The following is a 21,725-nucleotide window of genomic DNA, read 5'->3' on the forward strand; positions in this document are numbered from 1 at the left end:
GAGCTAGTCTTAGTCAGACTAACATTTGTGGATAATGTGATTCATAGTCTGATTACTCCTGCATGTGCACACTTAAATGAGTGAGATAAACAAGCCAAACTAAACCTTTAAAACACGTGTCAGTAAATAAAACTTCTTCTTCATCTCCCCAGGTGACGTGTTCACCTTCAGCGACATCACTCGAAACGTTCTGCTCTACCAACACGCCGGCCTCTCCACGCAGGACGACTCCCTCTCCTTCTCCGTCAGCGATGGCATCTCCATGGCAACCACGGTGGTGCAGGTGGTGGTGCTGGGTGCCGGAGGTGACGGACCGCAACGTGACCCTGTGGCCACGCTGTCACTGGAAGTGGGCGAGAAGAGCAGCACAGTGATCAGACACTCGCACCTGGCGTACACGGTGAGCGAGCGTTTCCTTTTCACTGCACACACACAAACATGACACGGCCTCAGTGGACTGAACCTCTTCTGTTCTGACCACCACAGGACAGCACGTCCACAGATGAAGAGATCCGGATCCAGCTGGTGTCGGTGCCAATGTACGGCATCCTGACCAGGAGTCAGTCGCAGCAGGAGCACCAGGAGCTGAGGGAGTATTCCTCCTTCACCATGGAGGACGTGAACAAGCACAGGATCAGGTTTGTTCTAGTGACCGTGCTGTGAGCGAGGAGGAATCACTGTCGGTGAAAACATGGCTGCCAGCAGGGACAAAAAAGACTCAGCTAATAAAACTGAAGTTTGTAAACCACTCACTCTCCCACACGAAAGTGAAAATCAGTGATTTTAGCTCGCGCGGACACAGGAGCTGCTGGTCTACTGCTGCCTCGTGTGGTCACTTTGTGTCACTGAGGTCAATCTGAACAAAGGATAATAAGACATTTGAAGTTAGTGATGGAGGCAGCAGTGGATCAACAACTCCTGTGTGCTGAGATGTTAAAATCACTGATTTTCTCCATGGGGTTTGGTGTGGGAGAGTGAGTGGTTTACAAACTACAGTTTCCTGTTGGAAAAGGTACAGAAGCCGTTGTCACTGCTTCACTCTTTTATCTCAAGGTCATGGAATAATCATAATACAGTTATTACAGAAAAAGTTTGTTCCCTCTTTACTAATCATCTTTATCACAGATGAGTAAGAGCAGCAGCAGCAGAACACAGGCAGAAAATGCTCTGGGTCTTTTTCTCAGATGTAGCAGATACTGTAGATTATCTCATCATCACAGAAAACGAGCCTTGTTATCTCTTAATAATGCATTAATCTATTATGTTATCATGAGGATTAAAGGCCGCTATCCCGCGATAATGAGATGATTATTGCACGATCTTGAGATATCAGATTAAAACAATTTAGTCGCAAACATGGCCGCTCTAGGCCTCTGTAGGTTTGTTTCACTCGGCTCCTCTTGACTTTTTACAGATAACGTGGAGTGACACTTGTTGAAAACATCACTTGTTCTTCATAAACAGAAATGACGCACGTTTGTTTGTTTGTGAGCAGTGAGGAGGAAGTCATGTCTGATCACATGTGTTCACATGAGCGTGAGCAGCGTCTAAAAAATCCCAGTGAGAAAACAAACTAATTAACCGGAACCCTTTTTTTCTGTCGACATAAATGAAACCAATTATCTTGACTGTGATATTACCTGCAGGAGTTAACGAGGCTCCCCGTGGTGAATTATAAATATTCACACGCTAACACCTTCATTTCCATAATAGAGGCTGTGATGAGCATCAGCACGGGACACTCACCGGGGGACCACGTGTCATTTTTATCTCTGACTCCTACAAACAAGCACCGGGGAGTGCTTTAATGAAAGAATGAAATGGGATTAGAGCAGATTATACACAGATAGGGATTTCTCATTTATGAGTGAAATTAGCAGCTGTTGCTGTCATTGTGGAAGCACTGAGTGAGAGACATAAATGGATATTTTGTATGTGTTTCCACTCAAAGTAATTCACTCTATTTTGAAATAAAAGATTTTGAGACATGTTGTAATTCACAGATTATTGAAGTGGTGTCTGTGTCGGCAGGTACATCACCTCACTGGAGACGGGCAGTCAGCCAATCACCGACATCTTCCACTTTGTCGTTTATGACGGAGACAACAATCGTCTTGACAACCAGATGTGCACCATCACCATCACGTCCGCGCCCAGGCAGCCCCCGGTGGTCACAGTGCGCAGTGGCATCAAGGTAAACACACACAGGAAAAAAATTATTCTACAATACAGTTGATAATTGGTATATGTTATAAATGTTTAACAGGAAACTGAAGTTTGTAAACCACTCACTCTCCCATACCAAACCTCATAGTGAAAATCAGTGATTTTAGCTCACAGGGACACAGGAGCTGCTGGTCTACTGCTGCCTCGTGTGGATACTTTGTGTCACTGAGGTAGATCTGAATGAACAATTTCAAATGCCGAATTCACTAGAATCAGACATTTGAACTTAGTGGTGGAGGCAGCAGTGGATCAACAACTCCTGTGTGCTGTCATGTCAAAATCACTGAATGGACTTTGGTGTGGGAGAGTGAGTGGTTTACAAACAACTTCAGTTTCCTGTTAAACATTTATATTACATATACATATGCCCTGTATTTCAGCTGTTTTTAAATGAAAAGATGTAGCAGGACCGAACATGGTCAATTTATGAGAAAATATCTCAGTAATCAGTTTTTGTCATTAAAACTGTCAACCTGTCAAACCCACTTTCATCAGAAACCATCATCTTGTTTTTAACAAATATACATAATACAATATAAAGTTAACAAGATATTTGACGAGAGAAAAAACTAGACAAAATAAACAAACATAATAAACTGTAACAGGATTTCATTCTCCTTTATCATTTATGTAGAGTTCAGTTGCAGCATATGCACTTAGCATTGTAAAACTGTGGAAGATGTGTTAATTTGTGCAGCTTTTTCTATTTTGAAAATAAATACAGGACGATTTATAAGTAAGTGAAAAGACGAAATGGAGCAAATTATTGCAGCTAAGGCTATTCAAATCTGATAGTGCTTTAAACACGAAGGCTTTCTTCTCCGTGGAATTACAAACCTGTGTCATTAGAAGAAAAAGGTTTCATGAACTGCTTTAAATGTAGAAGGTAATCCATTTAAAATCTGGACAAGTTCATCTTTGTGAATTAGTCATCCACAATAAATGATAAAACGACTGAAATGGTGTTAAAAGCCCTGGGATTTTTCATGCTCAGTGAACACATGATGAAGGAAACAACTGCTCAGTGTAAACGTGTGGTCAGAGCTGATGAAGGTCACACTGACGTTCTCTGCTCAGCAGCTCCTGTTTTCACTCTGCAGATCTGCCTCAGTTCCAAAACACAAACTCACTCCTTAGAGATGTTAAAATCTCCTTCAATCGTAGCATGAGAAACATTTTTTTTATTTTCACAGCAAAAGTAAATTACGCAGCCAGATTCCCCCAGTGGTTACGTCTGGTAACAGCTCGATTTGTTATGGGAAATGAAAAAGAAACATAATTACGCTTGAAGTTACTGAAAGAGAACAAACCTCACGACTCATGAAATAATTCAGCTGCTTTATTGCTCCTTCAAACTTTTCCTCCTGGGGTTTGAAATACAGATCGCATTTTCAGGAGTTTTCTAATCACAGGAAGGAAATGAAAAAGACAAAAAAAAAAAAAAAACTTTCTGTTTGTTGTGTTTTTCCAACACTGATGTTTTCACTCGGTGGAAAATCCTGCCAACGAATGGAGTAAAGGATTAAAGGACATTAAAATCAGAACATATGTTTCTCATCAGAGCAGATTTGTTTGTTCTGCCTCACTTGAAAAATTATGCCTGAATCGGTTTTTACAATCTGTACAAGACCGTCTGTCCTCACATCCTCGTCTCAGTCCTCAGGAGACAAGTCTGTCCTTCAGGAAGGTCAAAACATCACAGGGACATCATGTGTACACAACACAGGCATTTAGTTTACAAGATTATAGATTATAAACACTCGAAGAGGTGTAACTTCCAGGTGGAAGCTGGAAAAATAATCCATGAAAGATGAGCACGAAGAAGAAGAAGTAGTTGATGTTGAGAAGAAGGTCCAGACTTCAGTGCAGCTCTGAAAGCAGACCTTCTGGACACCCATGTGTTTGTAGTGGAACGTTCTCTGTAACATCAGCCATTTCCTCAGTTTCTTATTTTCTCCATCTTCCACGCGCAGGTCCAGGAAGGCGGTCGTGTGCAGCTGTCGACCAATCACATCATCGTGTCAGACCTGGACACGCCCAGGAAGGACCTGCTGGTTTGGCTGGTCACGCCTCCCAAATATGGCTTCATCGAAAACACCAGGAGAGGTGAGAGAGAGAGGCTGTGTTCCATTTATGAAGTCTGGAAACACGTTATGACATGTGATATTTTGTTATCGTAGCTATTCTCGTTTCATGATGTTTCTGGTGCGGATCTGGTTAATGACAGCTGTAAAGATGCTGCTCACTGAGCGTTAAATGCTTATTATGACTCAACATCCAAGGAAACCAGGCAATTAAAGATGAAAGCAACATTAATTTGCAGCAAGTCAAACTAATTGGGACGAGGCCTGGGGCAACAGAGCATGGAAGTGCAATTTACTATTGGAGGTTGAATTCTGAGCTGCAGAAAACTTGGGTTTGTTGTCATTAAGTATACGAATAAAAGGTTGTTCCCAGGAGATTAACATGTGTCTAAACTGTTATGGTCGAGAAACACGTTACTTAAATTATTTTAAACCTGAAAAAAGCAGGTTGAATCAAGCTCAACTCTCAATTAACATAATTCATTATGGACTGAAAAACTTCTGTGATTTATCATAAGTAAAAAATAATGACATAAAAGTCCAGATTTGTCCTCAGACTTTGCGTAAAAACTTTTAAGATCAAGTAAAATCAAGTATTGTGAGATGTTTCTGTTCTCAGCTCACATCCCTGAACAAATAACGTCCTGTTTTTGAACAAAGTTTCATTCGTCCTCCTCAGTTACAGATCTGCATGTTAATAAAATAAATGTGTCTCTGCTGCGGCTGCAGGTGATTTTACTTTGGGATTATGATTCAGCAAAGACTCTCCTTACTCACCTCACAGCAGTGACGTGATGGAGATGTGATGTGATTTACTGTAGGGACTGCAACACACACACACACACACACACAGATAAACACACACACAGCGCAGCACTGTCTCCGCTCAGCGTACACTCATCCATCTTGTGCGATGTTGACGCTCTCTCTGTGTCTCAGCGTTGAGAGATTTTAAGTGATGATTCCTTCTCTTCATTATCATCTCATAAATGCAGATGACGATGCTTCAGCTGCCGTTAAATTCTCCTGATGTTTCCAAACTGTCAGACACTGAGCAGAGAGCGATAGAAAGGCCCGTTTGGGGGTTTTACTGTCAGACAGTGTGAGCGAGGATAACTGATAACTGCTCACCTGAGAGGAACTTGACGTCTGTGTTACAGTAATGTGCTGCGATCTTTCTACCACAGCAGAGGACTGGGATTTTTAAAAACAGTCAGAGAAGCTGTGGAGTTTATGTGGTTTGAATCTGAATTTGAGACATAAAACAACAATTTGTCTCTTTCTGACTCCTGTCTGCCATCTCCCTCTCGTCCACCAGGAGGCTCCATTGGCGGCTCGCTGGTCATCACACCTGACGTTCCTTTTACTGTGGACGACCTGACTTCCGACCACATCTTCTACGTCCAGGACAGCGAGCGCAAAGCTACAGCCAAGCAGGACGTTTTCAGCCTCTACATCAGTGACGGACACAGTCAGACGGAAGCCTTTAATGTGGAAATAGACATTCAGGTGAAATATCATGTCTACGTCACATGTTCACGTCTTCTCTATGGGGTTTGGTTTGGGAGAGTGAGTGAGTTTACAAACTTCAGTTTCCTGTTGGAAAACAGTGAGATAGAGATGTGAGCCTGTTCTTAAAGATAGAGGATGAGCAGTTATGTTAATCACTCCCAAACCCTAAACAACAAGTTCTCAAATATACATAATGTCCTATAAACACAGAAACTAACATTAATAAACTAGTTGATTTTGTTTTTCAAATATAGATGTGGAAAGTTAATCAGTTGAGATGATAAATTAGGGTAATATTGCCATTAATTATATATTAACCTGCCAATTTTTTATAAATTACACACGTTTTTCCTCAAGAAACTTGATAAATGAATGTCAAACTAACTAAATTTTGTGTATAATAATTAGTTTTCTTATATGAAGTCATTTAGATTGAAGATACTGTATATAATTGCAATGCAGTGCAGACATAACATGTAGAATGGAGAGACCGATTACTAGTGTTCAATTTGTTATGGACCAAAAAACTCGACATCAGCTGGAGAAAAACTCATGTCGGTCGACCTCTATTCAAACATAAAACGTACATATCAAAGAATCATATATCAAATGACTAATATGTCGTCCTTGATACACAAACTCATGTCTCACGCGTCCAAATGAAGAAGAAGAAGAGGACAGACTGTCCTTGTCCCTTTATCGCTTTCTGAAACAAACAAAGTATCACAATCAATCACTTAGTCTGTTTCAGGTTATGATTTAAATTAATGAGTGTGTGTCGCTGTGTGTGTGTGTGTGCAGCAGAGTAAAGAGGACAGACATCCCGTGGTGTCAGTCAGCAGCATCCACGTGGAGGAAAACTCAGGCGTCGTCATCACCAACTCATCGCTCAGTGTTTACGACCAGGACACGCCAGAGAACGAGATCCTGTTCACCATCATCAGGATCCCTTCATACGGTCAGTTCACAACACGTCAACACACACAGCATATACGACAACTATTCATAAAAAATACACATATATGTGTGCATATATATATAGGGAGAAAGGGAGAGATAGTTTATTATTTCACAGGCATGAAAATAACATTTGAACTTTGACTCAAACCTTTCATTTCTGGTTTTCAAAACAATAACTTGACATTTTCATTAACTTTAAATTGGCTGTAGTCATCCGTCCACATAAATGGTCCACACACACACACACACACACAGTCTCTCTCTCTCTTATAAACACATTACTCTCACTCACACAAACCCAAACCTCTTAAAAGAAGACAAACGCTCCGGTCATCGTCTGCAGCGCCGCAGGTTCACTGCCTCCATCCCTCACAGGACACAACGACCCCACACACACACACACACACTCTCTCTCTCTCTCTCTCTCTCTCTCTCTCCCTCTCTGGTGTCTCCTCGACGCCTTTTCCTGTCTGTGAATAAATGAAGACAAACAGATTCAGCAGCAGTAGCTACAACAAAAGAAAAACTAAACTAAATGAAGGCAGAGTTTGAACAGAATCTCCGCCTCTTTCTGTTCATTAATCTAACACTAAGCATAAATTACCTTGGGCCAATAAGTGCGATAAAGGTAGAATTAGCAGGCTCCTCCCATCAGGGATCTGGTCGGTTTTTTGTAGCAATAGAATGTGTTTTTCCTAACATTTGGAACACTGGAACATTTACTTACTTGTTTTTTTATTGTTTTCACAATATTGACCAATAAGTTCTGATTCTCCATCCTGTAAAAACCCTCCTTTTAATCTCATCCAGCCTTGATGTTTTCATTCTGTGGTGAAGATGACGAGTGGATTTTCAAACAACAACAACAACAGGATTTGTGTTTGTTTTTAAATCCACTTCAGCCGCTGATCTTCACAGATCAAAAGACAGCACTTTAATTTGAGCTAGCTGCTCTCAGCCGTCTCTCCTCTCTAATTTATCCTCCAAACACCTGCTCTGAGACGATCCTCACAACTGAACCCTCGACACTCGCAGCGCCATAAAGCAGCTGTTGAAGCCGACACAGCGACGACTGCGATGCCGTTAAACCACTGACATGTGAGGATGATTGGACTCGGAGCAGGAGGAGTGATTTCACACGCGAATATGAGTCCCAGGCAGCTTGTCTTTTTAACAACACACACTCACATACACACACTCGTACAGCATTCTTAATGAGAACACTCATACCCTAACCTTAACCGTCACAGCTAAATGCCCAACATTACCCCTTAAACTCAGTCTAAATCCTCAAAAACCCTTTAAAGTTGTGACGACCGGACACAACGTCCTCACAAAGACACACGCACACACAAATGTGCACAGATTCATCAGGGAGAGAATTTCTTTCTAAGCTTCAACGAACACACACTGCTTTATTATCAGTTCCATAGATTCTTGAACTAATAGACTCCTCAGATCAATTTTATTTCTATTGTGCTATAAAGCATCTAAAGGGACTTCACATATTAAAACTGAGACTGTACACTTTTATAGAGAGGAACACAAACCAAAATATCAGGCAATTTATTGTTACTGATTCACTGTGTGTGTGTGTTTGCATGTGTGTGCGTGCGTGTGTGTGTGTGGTCTCTTTATACTCTAGGATTTGAAGTGAGATCTCATTTAATCCTGCCCTTTGATTTAAGTGATTCTAATTTAGTGGAATTTAAAAAGTCTCATTAGTTTCCACAGAGATTTTTCCGTTTGAAAAAGTCAAACATTCTCCATTTGACAGAGATAATTATCTCACTCATACACACACACACACACACACATTCTTGTACTTGCTGCATACTGAGGACCAGCATTTCCACTTTATAAATCAACACAATTACAAATATCTACTTCATGAATGACATCTACAAAGAACTACTGGTTGCAGTACCATAAAATGTCTGCAGGTGGAGCCCCAGAGCAAAAAGGGCTGGAAAACTTTTTCGATTTTATTGTATTTTTAAAATTTTTGGTCCAACATTTACAAAAACGTCATACTATACTATGTCGACCAAAATTTAAAAAAGAATTTGACACATTTTTGGTCCAAAATTTGACACAAAATGTTTGGTCCAAAATTTGACAAAAACTTCATTCTATACTATGTCGTCCAATATTTAAAAAAAAAAAATTTACCCAAAATGTTTGGTCCAAAATTTAAAAAAAAAAATTTGGTCCAAAATTTGAAGAAAAAAATTGGTCCAAAATTTGAAAAAAAAAATGATGGTCCAAATTTGAGAAAAAGTCGTCCAAAATTAAAAATTTTGACAAATTGAGTATAGCATGTTATAGCAACCTAAGGAAGTGATTTCAATGAAAACAAAGTGAGGACCGGCCAAAATGTCCTCACTCCGTAATAATGACCTCACTTTGTTGGTTTAAAACCCTCACTGGTTCTCAGTATGCTGCAAGTACAAGAACGCACACACACATACACACACACACACACACACACACACACACACTCTCTTCAGAATCAGCAATGAATCAAAGTGTGTTCTCCCTCAGGAAAAGTCCGCAGGCGACAGTTCTACTCTCAGCCTCTGGAGAACGGCCGTGTCCTGACACAGGGCTCCACCTTCACCTACCAGGACGTCCTGGACAAGCTGCTGGTTTACACGCCCGAGCTGGTCAGCGGCGGCGCCGATGAGATGGGCTTCACCCTCACCGACGGCATCCACACACACACTGGACGCCTGGAGTTCACCATGGACGTCAGGAGGAGCGAAGGTCCCAGAATGACGGTCAACAGAGGACTGCAGCTCCCGGCAGGTGAGAGTCTTAAAGGAACAGTTCAGGATTTGGCGCTGGTTAAATCACGACTCTTGAGGCTTCAAAATGGAGGTTCAGATTCTTAAGGCCACTTTACAAAAGACTCACTGAATAAAAATCTACAATATCTGAAGTAATACAGTTATTCTCACTTTATCTCACCGTTAGACAGACTTTTCTAACAGGAAACTGAAGTTTGTAAACCACTCACTCTCCCACACCAAACCTCATAGAGAAAGTGATTTTAGCTCACAGGGACACAGGAGCTGCTGGTCTACTGCTGCCTCGTGTGGTCACTTTGTGTCACTCAGGTCAATCTGAACAAAGGATTTCAAACACTGAAGTGACAAATAAGATATTTGAACTTAGTGATGGAGGCAGCATTGGATGAACAACTCCTGTGTGCTGTGATGTAAATTCGTGTGGGAGAGTGACTGGTTTACAAACTTCACTTTCCTGTTGGAAAAGTCTCTCTAACAGTGAGATAAATATGTGAACATGTTCTTTTTCATTAACTTAGTCTTTTGTTAAATGACTAAAATGTTTTTTCAGCTCTAAATATGTGAAACACAGAGAAACTGTATTAAAAAGAGTTTTTCTGTAAATGATTGCAGGATCTTCGTCTAAGGTCACGGAGCAGAACCTGAAGGCCACAGACCTGGACTCTGACACTCTGAAGCTGCGCTACATTCTCACCAAAGATCCTCCTGCAGGAAAACTGCAGCTGAGCAGGAGCACACACGTGGACAAGGTTTCTGTTAAAGGTCCAGTTCAGAGCTTCACGCAGGACGATGTCAACAAAGGTGATGACGCTGGTCATGTTTCTGTGACGCTTATCAATCGATCACAGATAGTTTGCTGTATGTGTGTGCTCCGCTCAGACGATGATGATAACTTTCTGTGGTGTGTAGGTCTGCTGCAGTACAGTCATGAGAAAGGGGAAAAAGGAGGAAGCCTGTTTTTCAAGTTTAACCTCGTGGATCCGGAGGGAAACAAACTGATCGACCAGTCCTTCTTCATCAGTGTGCTGGGTGAGTAAAATACTCCTCTTCCTCCTCCTCCTTTCCCTCTCCTCTGTTTCCTTCTCTTCTCCATCCTTATTTACCTCCTTCTCTTCCTCTTCTTCCTCATTTTCCTTCTCCATTTCCTCCTCTTTTTCCTTCCTTCCTTGATTGATTGATAGATTGATTGTGTGTGAGTGCAGCTGTATGTGATCTGTTTTCTGCCACAGATCAAAGTTAAATGAAGAGAAAATATCAGCTGCGTTGATAAGCATTCAGCGAGTACGAGCGTCGGGTTAAACGCTGCTTACATCTTTAATTTATGACATTAATCTTCTAATCTGTTCAATTCTTAACACACACTAACTGACTAATGGCGTCTCAAAGCAGTTAAAGCTGCTTTAATCACCACATCCTGCTCCCACACACATTTGCACACATGAATATGTAACGTGAGCTCACACAGAAAACCACTTTGTTCACATAGAAGAGATTAAATCGCACTTTGTTCAGGTACAGTACGGAGATCAACAAGGATTCGTGACATTTGTGTTTTAGTTTCACAAGAACTGCAGTTTTTGTTATTTGCAGAAGACACCGGTACATTTTTTTGTTCTTATCTAAAAACTATAATAGAGAATGTTGTTTATGAAATGTGTGGTTTGATGAAAACAAAATATTTTTTAATTTCAATTTATTTAATTTTTTATGGAAACAGACGAAAAATGATGAAAACTTCATAAGGGTTGGAGTAAATGAATTAGATCACAAACTCTAGAACATATCACGTCTGAAGACAATGTTTATGTTAAAATGTCACTTCACACTTTAAGACAAATGTATATTCACAGTATAGAATGGAAATTCAAATTAATTTCAAGTGCTGTTCAAATGTCACTTAATGTAAACAAATATTTATATAAAGAAAAATAAGACAGTTTGATCTTAATGGACAAACTTTATATAATATTTATATGATGGCCGTTCACATTCATGAGATTATTGTTATTTAATCTCTGACAGCCAGACTCAAAGATGTGCAGCATCTGCCTCAACCGGTTGGTGTGAAAGGAAAAATGGTGGACAGAGACCAGGAGCAGATCTATAACAATTGTTATCAAGTTCTAAGTTTAGACGGGGCAGTTGTGAATGAGTGATGACGTGTTTATAGAACGACAATGAAAAGGACCACAGCACCAGGATAACAGGATCTCCTCTGTTTCCTGTCTCTTCTGCGCAAACTGCAGCTGAAAATCAACGTCTGCATCAGCTGATAGATTTTCTGTCGCCCTCAGTTGAACATGGTCCTGATTCTTTGTTATTATCCCGCTGAACTTCTCTCTTCATATCTCCTCCAACCACACTGCCCTGCCTTACTTCCTGTCCTCGTATCCTCATCTGTTTTGCTGCTATCACTCTTCCACTCCTGATAGTGCCTCCTGTTCCGTCACCACACTTTTATCTTGCGTTAGACTCACACTTGTTCTGGTGTTTCTCTCCTCCTGTTACTTCCTGAAGTATCTTCAGCTCGTCTTATCTTCTCTCTGCCTCTGCAGATCAGGCTCACCTTCTTTCAGTCCGTCGTTTTTCTTCTCTGCCACGGTGATGAACCGACTGTTCACACGTTTTTATCTCCTTTCAAGATGGATTCTTACTGAAAATGCTGCCAGGGCTTTACTCATAAGTCTCTTTGGGGTCTGTGACTGTGTTCTCCGTCTGTGACTGACCTTCACCCTCTCTCCTCCAGAGGATCGTCTTCCTCCGTCTGTGGTGGTGAACAAAGGCCTGGTGCTGGATGAAAACACGGTGAAGAAGCTGACCACGCTGCAGCTGTCGGCCAGCGACCAGGACAGTGAGCCCGCTGAGCTCATTTACCGCATCACCAAGCAGACGAGCCTCGGTCATCTGGAGCACGTCGCCAACCCAGGTGAGTGAAGAAGCTCAAAGGTCACACTGGGAAAATTATGGAAGGTTTCTGCAGGAAAAAAACTGCCTGCACAAAATATGTGTCTTTAGACAGATTTTTCCAACCACTCACTCTCCCACACCAAACCCCATAGAGAAAATCATTGATTTTAACATCACAGCACACAGGAGTTGTTGATCCACTGCTGCCTCCATCACTAAGTTCAAATGTCTTATTTTGACAATTCGATTTTCTCTATGGACTTTGGTGTGGGAGAGTGAGTGGTTTACAAACTTGAGTTTCCTGATATAGATTTTATCGTAGAAGGTCAGTGGTTAATGTCTAAACAAATAAAGAACACACCCCTGACTCCAAATGTCTTGATTTTCTGTGTTTACTTTCAAGCAGAGAAGTGTTTGATTGTTACAATTAATTATGACGATGTTTCCAGCTGCGTTTATAATCTGCAGAGGCTTCACAGAGGGAAGAGGAGCTGGAGCTGAATTCTAACTTTGGTTTCTCTTCACTATAGTTGCTCATTAAAATGATAAAAAAAGAGAGGGAGCGAGAGAAGAGACAAAATGAGTCAGTGGGGGTTTATAAAAGCGTCTGATGCCAAGATGGAAAAGAATACAACAACAATAAAACAAGCAGCTGTTAATGCAAACAGATGACAGAGAGTGAGACAGAAAAACAAAGAGGACGAGGGAACAAATGGAGTCCTAATGATGTTTTTGTATGCGTTACAGACACACAGGAGGCAGACGACCTTATGTTGATTTACTGCAACTGCACCAACAACTATTCTGTCTTTGTTTTCTCTCTCTCAGGCACCAGGATCAACACGTTCACTCAGGCCGATCTGGCGTCACGCAGCATCCAGTACATTCACACCAGCGAAGAGGAGAAACACGCCGACCAGTTTTCCTTCACCGTGTCCGACGGAACAAACGAGGTGAGTGAGAAGGAAAAGCTCTCAACATACGAGGTGGTTCACTGTGGAAGGTGAAGGATCCAACCTCGGTGATCAGTAGAAGCAAAAACAAAAGTTTCACTCACTCTCCCAAACCAAAGTCCATAGAGAAAATCTGTGATTTTAGCTCACGGGGACACAGGAGCTGCTGCTGCCTTGTGTGGTCACTGTTTGTCACTAAAGTTAAGTCTTAATGAAGGATTTCAAACAGAATTTTACTAAATAAGACAGTTGAACTTAGTGATGGAGGCAGCAGTGGATCAACAACTCCTGTGTGCCGTGATGTTACAATAACTTATTTCCTCTATGGACTTTGGTGTGGGAGAGTAAAGACCTTTACAATCGTCCAAACGTAGAAGAAAGTGTGTCCAGTTTGATCCATATGATTGTGTATTTGTGTGTGTTCAGGTGGCTCAGACCTTCTACATCACCATCAAACCCGTGGACGACTCGCTGCCTCTGCTGCAGGTTCCTGGTATGAGAGTCCAGGAGGGCGTGAGGAAGACCATCACTGAGTTTGAGCTGAAGGCCACTGACGCAGACACAGAGGTAATCACATGATCACAACCATCTGTCCAAACAACAATAAACACAACAAACGGGTCCAGGGTCTCATTTCTCTGTTTTTGACCTCAGGCTGACTCCGTCGAGTTCACCGTGGTCCAGGCTCCTCGTCATGGAACCATCGAGCGCACCAACAACGGTCAACACTACAGACAAACCAGCAGCTTCACCATGGACGACGTTTACCAGAACCGTATCAGCTACAACCACGACGGCTCCAACTCGCTGAAGGACCGCTTCACCTTCACTGTGGCTGACGGAACCAACGTGCTGTTCATGGTGGAGGAGGGAGGCAAAGAGGTGTGTGTGTGTGTGTGTGTGTGTGTGTGTGTGTGTGTGTGTGTGTGTGTGTGTGTGTGTGTGTGTGTGTGTGTGTGTGTGTGTTCTTGTACTTGCGCCATACTGAGGACCAGTGAGGGTTTTTAACCAACAAAGTGAGGACATTTTTACGGAGTGAGGACATTTTGGCCGGTCCTCACTTTGTTTTCATTGAAATCACTTCCTTAGGTTGCTATAACATGCTATACTCAATTTGTCAAAAAAAAAAAAAAAATCAAATTTTGGACGACATAGTATATAGTATGACTTTTTTTTGTCAATTTTTGGACCAAACATTTTGCGTCAATTTTTTTTTCAAATTTTGGACCAAACATTTGGGTCCAATTTTTTTTTTCAAATGTTTGGACCAAAAATTTTGCATCATTTTTTTTGTCAATTTTTTTTCAAATTTTGGACCAAACATTTTGGGTCCAATTTTTTTTTTCAAATTTTTGACCAAAAATGTTGCATCAACTTTTTTTTCAAATTTTGGACCAAACATTTTGGGTCCAATTTTTTCTTCAAATTTTGGACCAAAAATTTTCCGTCCAATTTTTTTCTAATTTTTGACCAAACATTTTGGGTCCAATTTTTTTTTTCAAATTTTGGACCAGAAATTTTGCATCTTTTTTTTTTCAAGTTTTGGACCAAAAACTGTTCGTCCAATTTTTTTTTAAATTTTTGACCAAACATTTTGGGTCCAATTCTTTTTTTTCAAATTTTGGACCAAAAATGTTGCATCACCTTTTTTTTCAAATTTTTGACCAAACATTTTGGGTCCAATTTTTTCTTCAAATTTTGGACCAAAAATTTTCCGTCCAATTTTATTCAAATTTTTGACCAAACATTTTGGGTCCAATTTTTTTTTTCAAATTTTGGACCAAAAATTTTGCATCTTTTTTTTTTCAAGTTTTGGACCAAAAAATGTTCGTCCAATTTTTTCAAAGATTTTTGACCAAACATTTTGGGTCCAATTCTTTTTTTTTCAAATTTTGGACCAAAAATGTTGCATCAACTTTTTTTTCAAATTTTGGACCAAACATTTTGGGTCCAATTTTTTTCTTCAAATTTTGGACCAAAAATTTTCCGTCCATTTTTTTTCTAATTTTTGACCATACATTTTGGGTCAAATTTTTTTTTTCAAATTTTGGACCAAAACTTTTGCATTAATTTTATTTTAAATTTTGGACCAAACATTTTGGGTCAGATTTTAGTAGATGTCATTCATGAAGTAGATATTTGTAATTGTGTTGATTTATAAAGTGGAAATGCTGGTCCTCACTTTGTCAGCAACCCAGTCCTCAGTATGCAGCAAGTTCAAGAATGTGTGTGTGTGTGTGTGTGTGTGTGTGTGTGTGTGTGTGTGTGTGTGTGTGTGTGTGTGTGTGTGTGTGTGTGTGTGTGTGTGTGTGTGTGTGTGTGTGTGTGTGTGCGCGCGTGCGTGTGCATGTTCGTTCGTTCGTTCGTTCTTGTATGTGTGATTTTGTGAGGACCAAAACATAAAACCATAGGTAGTGAGGATTTTTGTCTTGTAAATTTAAAGGGCTTTTTGGTTAGAATAAGGTTAAGGGTTAGGCATTTAGTTGTGATAGTTAAGGTAGGGGTAAGGGGCGAGAGACTGCATTATGTCTACGAGTGTCTCGGTAATAATGCTGCACAAGAATATGTGTGTGTCTGTGTGTGCAGCAATTAACGTTTTATTCCAAGAGAGATGATTGGATTGAGTATAAGCCGTGTGTGTGTGTGCTCTGACCTATTTAATGAGAGCAGAGGTGAATCACTGTCTTGTTCTTTTTGAAAAAGTCGGAGAGCAGCAACCTTTTTTGTAACCATGGCAACGTGAGGACAAATTGTTTTAATTTTGGAAACTTTATTGTGAATCTTAGGAATCTCAAAACACGAGAATATGAAAACAACTTTGTAAAATAAAGACATGGACTCATTATTCTGTGTATATTGACCAATAGAATAAAGATAGTTTGCAGCATGATAATCTGTGTAACGTGTCGTTTTCTCTGTCTGTCCAGATAGTGACGGCAGCTCCTCAGAAGTTTAAGATCGACATTCTGCCGGTGGACGACGGGACGCCGAGGATCGTCACTAACCTGGGTCTGCAGTGGCTCGAGTACATGGACAACAAGGTACACAACAACGTCAACTTTTGAAAATATCTTCACTTTTCAGTAATTTAAACATCTTTACATGTACTTTGTTCTATTTGTCAGCTCATTTAATCACCATCAGGAGCTCAAGAGTATTTAATGTATTAGCAGCAAAAATTACTGTCACTCTTGGTTCATGTTTGATTCACTTGCTCCCCCTGCTGGCTAAAACGCTTCATCACAATTAAACTCAGTTCCTACAGTATTTAATTTTACTTACTTTAATTTCTGTTTCAAAACAACCAGTGTGACCAAGGTGCTTTACAAAGTAAAAAGGTACAAGAATAAAACGCAAAATAAAAGAATAATAAAAAATCTTATTTAGAGTGAAAATAACACATAACAAATTATTTCTTCCTGAAGATTATTTGTTATATCCCTTTAAAATGCGCAACAAAATTAACCTTTAAGAATTCTGCAAATTGTTTATTAAAAACCTGAATGTTTTTTGACATCCACATGTTTTTACTTTATATAAATGTTTAAATAAAACTAAAAAATAAAGTAACTGAAAGTCCTTGAGCTCAAATTTTCTGAAAACTTCACTAGTGTCAACAACTTCACACATTTGCGGCTCCTTTAAATCCTTCACAACTTCTAAGACTGAAAAGAACTGAAATATTAAACACTTAAAAAGCCATGAAAGGAAAATATAATATATAAAATATGTCAATATCTTTCGTCAACACTGAAAACTTGGCAAGAATTTTGTGTTTACGGGGAAACGTGTTCATTCAGCTTCAGTTTAATCTTTGATAAATTAACATAAAATTAAATTAATAAAATTTAAAATCTATGTTGATAGTTTGGTTAGTGAAGATGAAAGTCTGACATGGAGATTGTGGGAGAAAATGTGTGTTTAATTAGTTTAAAAGTTAAAATAATGATTTGTTTATTTTTTGTGCATCAAGGCCACAAACCTGATCAGTAAGAAGGAGCTGCTGACCGTTGATCCAGACACGGACGACGGTCAGCTGATCTACGACATCACCACCGAGCCCAAACACGGTTTCCTGGAGAGTAAACTGAAACCTGGCAACGCCGTCACCACCTTCACACAAGGTAAACCTGTCGTCTTTGGCAGCACAACACATTTTAATGACGCGCTTCTGTTTGATTTTGATCTAGTTTTTCCTCTTTGGATTTTCTCTCCGTGTTTTTCTGTTTCTTCCATTTGATTTTCAGTCAACAGTTTTGCTCTCCTCATGTTGAGCTTCAGGCTGCAGCAGAGATCGTGTGACATGTTGCACCTCGAGGCTCTTTCATGTGTTTTATTCTCAAACTGCAGAATTTCATTCATGCTCAGAACGTCTGGATTAAGTAGAATTCAGTAGCGAGTAGTATTACAGTTTACTTAACTGTCACACTCTCTACAACTCAACATTAAAAACAGAGCAAAACTTATACAGTGAATATTCATATAATAGTTGCAGCTATGAGGTGCATTCAAGGAACCTCATAGATGTTTAATTTCTGCAAACCCTCATTCACTCTCAGTCATGGGTGTTTTTTTCCTCTGACCTTGTTCCTCTGCAGCTGACATCAACCTGGGTCTGATCCGCTATGTGCTTCATGAGGAGAACGTCCAGGAGACGATGGACACCTTCAAGTTCCTGGTGAAGGACAGCAAACCCAACGTGGTCAGAGACAACGTCTTCCACATTCAGTGGTCACTCATCAGCTTTGAGCACAAAAGGTCAGTTTCATGTCCAAACCACTGTTTGTCTCTGTCCATAGTCGTGTTTTGTTTTTCAATGTGAATTCTTTAGCGTTAGAACCCCAAACCTCATGCTCATATGAGTCTAGAACACAACATGACTTCCTCTGATCTCCCACAGATACAACGTGAGTGAAAAGGCCGGCACGGTGGCGGTGACGGTGAAACGAACAGGAAACCTCAACCAGTACGCCATTGTGCTCTGCCGCACCGAGCAGGGCAGTGCTACCTCCACCAGCAGCGTGGGGTCACGCCCAGGTCAGCAGGACTACGTGGAGTATGCTGGACAGGTAACCATGAATTTGTCTGTTTTACTGTTGTGTGAAATGTGATCTTGTGAACATGGTATCTCCATAACTCTGGACTCAAATATAGGAGTCCTTACATTTGCTTGTAAGTGACATACGTGTGGAACAAGTGTTCACTTGGAGGTGGAAGGTCAAAGGACAAGGCCACTGTGACCTTACAAATCATGTCTAATATTGTGAAGAAGGAAAAATCTCAGGAACATCTTGAAGGAATTTCTTATTTAGTAAAAAAGTTTACTTGGACTCACAGATGGACTGGATAGAAATTGGAGGTTGAAGGTTAAAAGACAAGGCTACTGCTAACTTTAAAAAAAAGAAAAGAAAATGCTTCTAATCTTGTGAGAAAACATCTCAGGAACATCTTGAAGGAATGTCTTCTGGTTTGGTCCAAACGTCAACAAATTTCCACACGTCAACAAACGTTTGTACTTCTTCGTCCACAGGTCCAGTTTGACGAGCGCGAGGACACCAAGGTTTGCACCATCATCATTAACGACGACAAAGTGTTTGAGGGAACCGAGAGCTTCCACGTGGAGCTGAGCATGCCCGTGTACGCGCTGCTGGGCGGAAACACCCGCGCCTCCGTCAACATCAACGACACAGAGGACGAACCCACTCTGCAGTTTGATAAGAAGATCTACCACGTGAACGAAAGCACCGGGTTCATCCACGCGCCCATCGAGAGGAAAGGTGAGGAAAGGAACGCTGTGAAAAACTGTCCACGTGTAGTACAGACATGGCCGTCACGTGACCAGCAGTGACGTTCTGGTTTCCTCCTCAGGTGACACCTCCAGCACCGTGTCCGCTCTCTGCTACACCGTCCCTAAGTCGGCGCAGGGCAGCAGCCTCCACGCTCTGGAGTCCGGCTCCGACTACAAAAGCCGCGGCATGTCCGGCGACAACCGCGTCATCTTTGGCCCCGGTGTCAGCATGTCAACCTGCGACGTGAAGCTCATCGACGACAGTGAGTACGAACTGTCTGAGGAGTTTGAGCTGGTGCTGTCGGACGCCTCCGATAACGCTCGCACGGGGGACGTAGCGGTGGCCAAGGTCGTCATCGACGGACCCAACGATGCATCGACGGTTTCTCTTGGGAACGCCACCTTCACGTTCAGTGAAGATGCAGGTATGAGACGTTAACGTGTATCTTCAAGAGTATTTATTTTAAAATTGTGTATATACAGTATGTGTCCCTAACTGTATTTACAGTCTGTTATTTCAGAGATATTCTTTTAGATTGTTCCATCTCTGTGTTTCAGGTACGATTGAAATTCCTGTGCTGCGCCATGGCAGCGATCTGTCCTCGCTGACGTCCGTGTGGTGCGCCACTCGACCCTCAGACCCACCCTCAGCCAGTCCAGGCATCGACTACATCCCCAGTTCCAAGAAGGTGGAGTTTAAACCCGGGAAAACGGAGGAGGTGAGGATAGAACGTCTGTGGCACAATGTCACACACATACAAACATCTGTGGCAACGACTGGGTCTTCTTTTACAGACGTGCAGTTTGACCATCATGGACGACGTCCAGAACCCGTCCATTGAAGGACCCGAGTCCTTCGTGGTCTTCATCAGTTCACCTCAGGGGGCCGTCTTACAGGAACCGTATGAGGCTAACGTGGTCATCACTGACACCTTTCAGGACAGTACGTATAAACACTGGTTGTGTTTACTGACATCTTTGTCTTCTGGGAGAACGAACCATAACGTGCTGTCACCGTGTCCTCCAGTTCCCAGCATGCAGTTTGAGAAGAGCTCCTACACTGTGAAGGAGAAAGACGGCGTCCTCGGCATCCCCATCGTCAGAACCGGTGACCTGTCCTTCAAGTCGTCGGTGCGTTGTTTCACTCGGACGATGTCGGCCATGGTGATGGACGACTTCGAGGAAAGACGCAACGCTGATGATTCACGCATCACGTTCCTCAAAGGAGAGAAGGTGAAAAACTGCACAGTTCACGTCAACGACGACTCTGTGTTCGAGCCTGAAGAGGAGTTCCAGGTGCATCTTGGGACGCCGTTAGGGGATCACTGGAGCGGCGCCATGGTGGGCGTGGCCGACATCGTCACCATCACCATCACCAACGATGAAGATGGTAAGCAGAAGCTCAGACTGAGCCAGTGAGTCACCAGCTGGGGGGCGACGCTGTGACGTTTCTTCTTCTCCTGTTTTTTCAGCTCCTACCATCGAGTTTGAGCAGGCGTCGTTTCAGGTGAGAGAACCTCCGGGTCCAGACGGTATCCAAGTGTTGAACATCAAGGTGATCCGACGAGGCGATCTGGACCGGACTTCCAAGATCCGCTGCAGCACCCGGGACGGATCGGCTCAGTCCGGCGTCGACTACAACCCCAACAGCAGAGTGCTGAAATTCACACCTGGTCAGACTTTATTAGATTTATCTGGGGTCAGGAAAGACTTTTATCGATTAATCGATTTATTGATGATTGATTGATTGGTTTTGCAGGAATGGACCACATCCTCTTTAAGGTGGAGATTCTGTCCAATGAGGACCGGGAGTGGCACGAGTCCTTCTCATTGGTCCTCGGCCCTGACGACCCTGTGGAGGCGGTGCTGGGGGAGATCAAAATAGCAACAGTGACCATTCTGGACCAGGAAGCTGCAGGCAGCCTCATCCTCCCTTCCCCGCCCATCGTAAGAAAACCACCAACTCGTTTTCTACAGTTTCTTTACAGAGCTATTTTTTATCGTATTAACAGAGAATACATCTCTGATTTAAAACAAGAGAAGAGGATGAATGTGGTGGATAATTTTAGAAACAAGGTTTTTCTTCTCCTTCCTCCGCAGGTGGTCTCACTCGCCGACTACGATCACGTCCAGGAAGTGACAAAGGAGGGCAGTAAGAAGACGCCCTCTCCTGGTTACCCACTGGTCTGCGTCACGCCCTGCGACCCCCACTACCCAAAATACTCTGTGATGAAGGAGCGCTGCGAGGAGGCGGGAATCAACCAGACGCAGGTTCACTTCTCGTGGGAAGTGGCAGCGCCGACCGACACCAATGGCGCCCGCTCCCCATTTGAGACGGTCACAGACACGACGCCTTTCACTGGTGTCAACCACATGGTGAGTGAAGCTGATGTGAAACATACAGCACTGAAAGGGAGGAGCTACATTCACTGCAGTCTATTGATCGGTAGAAAGACGATGATTATATCTGGAGGAAAAATACAGT

At 41.9% G+C, this 21,725-nt stretch overlaps 1 protein-coding gene across 1 annotated transcript in view; it reads left to right on the top strand.

Moving 5' to 3' along the window:
* Nucleotides 1–21,725, top strand: part of fras1 (Fraser extracellular matrix complex subunit 1) — a 147,706-nt gene that overhangs the window by 121,293 nt on the left and 4,688 nt on the right. The window contains exons 37-61 of the mRNA XM_083905303.1: nucleotides 153–400; nucleotides 487–638; nucleotides 2,032–2,194; nucleotides 4,200–4,332; nucleotides 5,629–5,819; nucleotides 6,624–6,780; nucleotides 9,327–9,590; nucleotides 10,205–10,393; nucleotides 10,502–10,621; nucleotides 12,339–12,518; nucleotides 13,328–13,452; nucleotides 13,879–14,019; nucleotides 14,107–14,334; nucleotides 16,380–16,493; nucleotides 17,426–17,576; nucleotides 18,051–18,210; nucleotides 18,353–18,521; nucleotides 18,983–19,229; nucleotides 19,321–19,665; nucleotides 19,799–19,959; nucleotides 20,036–20,183; nucleotides 20,268–20,630; nucleotides 20,713–20,913; nucleotides 21,000–21,187; nucleotides 21,341–21,616. Of these exons, the coding sequence (XP_083761429.1) occupies nucleotides 153–400; nucleotides 487–638; nucleotides 2,032–2,194; nucleotides 4,200–4,332; nucleotides 5,629–5,819; nucleotides 6,624–6,780; nucleotides 9,327–9,590; nucleotides 10,205–10,393; nucleotides 10,502–10,621; nucleotides 12,339–12,518; nucleotides 13,328–13,452; nucleotides 13,879–14,019; nucleotides 14,107–14,334; nucleotides 16,380–16,493; nucleotides 17,426–17,576; nucleotides 18,051–18,210; nucleotides 18,353–18,521; nucleotides 18,983–19,229; nucleotides 19,321–19,665; nucleotides 19,799–19,959; nucleotides 20,036–20,183; nucleotides 20,268–20,630; nucleotides 20,713–20,913; nucleotides 21,000–21,187; nucleotides 21,341–21,616 (4,814 nt within the window). The remainder of the gene's footprint in view (nucleotides 1–152; nucleotides 401–486; nucleotides 639–2,031; nucleotides 2,195–4,199; nucleotides 4,333–5,628; nucleotides 5,820–6,623; nucleotides 6,781–9,326; nucleotides 9,591–10,204; nucleotides 10,394–10,501; nucleotides 10,622–12,338; nucleotides 12,519–13,327; nucleotides 13,453–13,878; nucleotides 14,020–14,106; nucleotides 14,335–16,379; nucleotides 16,494–17,425; nucleotides 17,577–18,050; nucleotides 18,211–18,352; nucleotides 18,522–18,982; nucleotides 19,230–19,320; nucleotides 19,666–19,798; nucleotides 19,960–20,035; nucleotides 20,184–20,267; nucleotides 20,631–20,712; nucleotides 20,914–20,999; nucleotides 21,188–21,340; nucleotides 21,617–21,725) is intronic.

The sequence above is a fragment of the Microchirus variegatus genome (genome assembly GCF_963457635.1).
Source record: "Microchirus variegatus genome assembly, chromosome: 18".
NCBI classification, from domain to species: Eukaryota; Metazoa; Chordata; class Actinopteri; order Pleuronectiformes; family Soleidae; genus Microchirus; species Microchirus variegatus.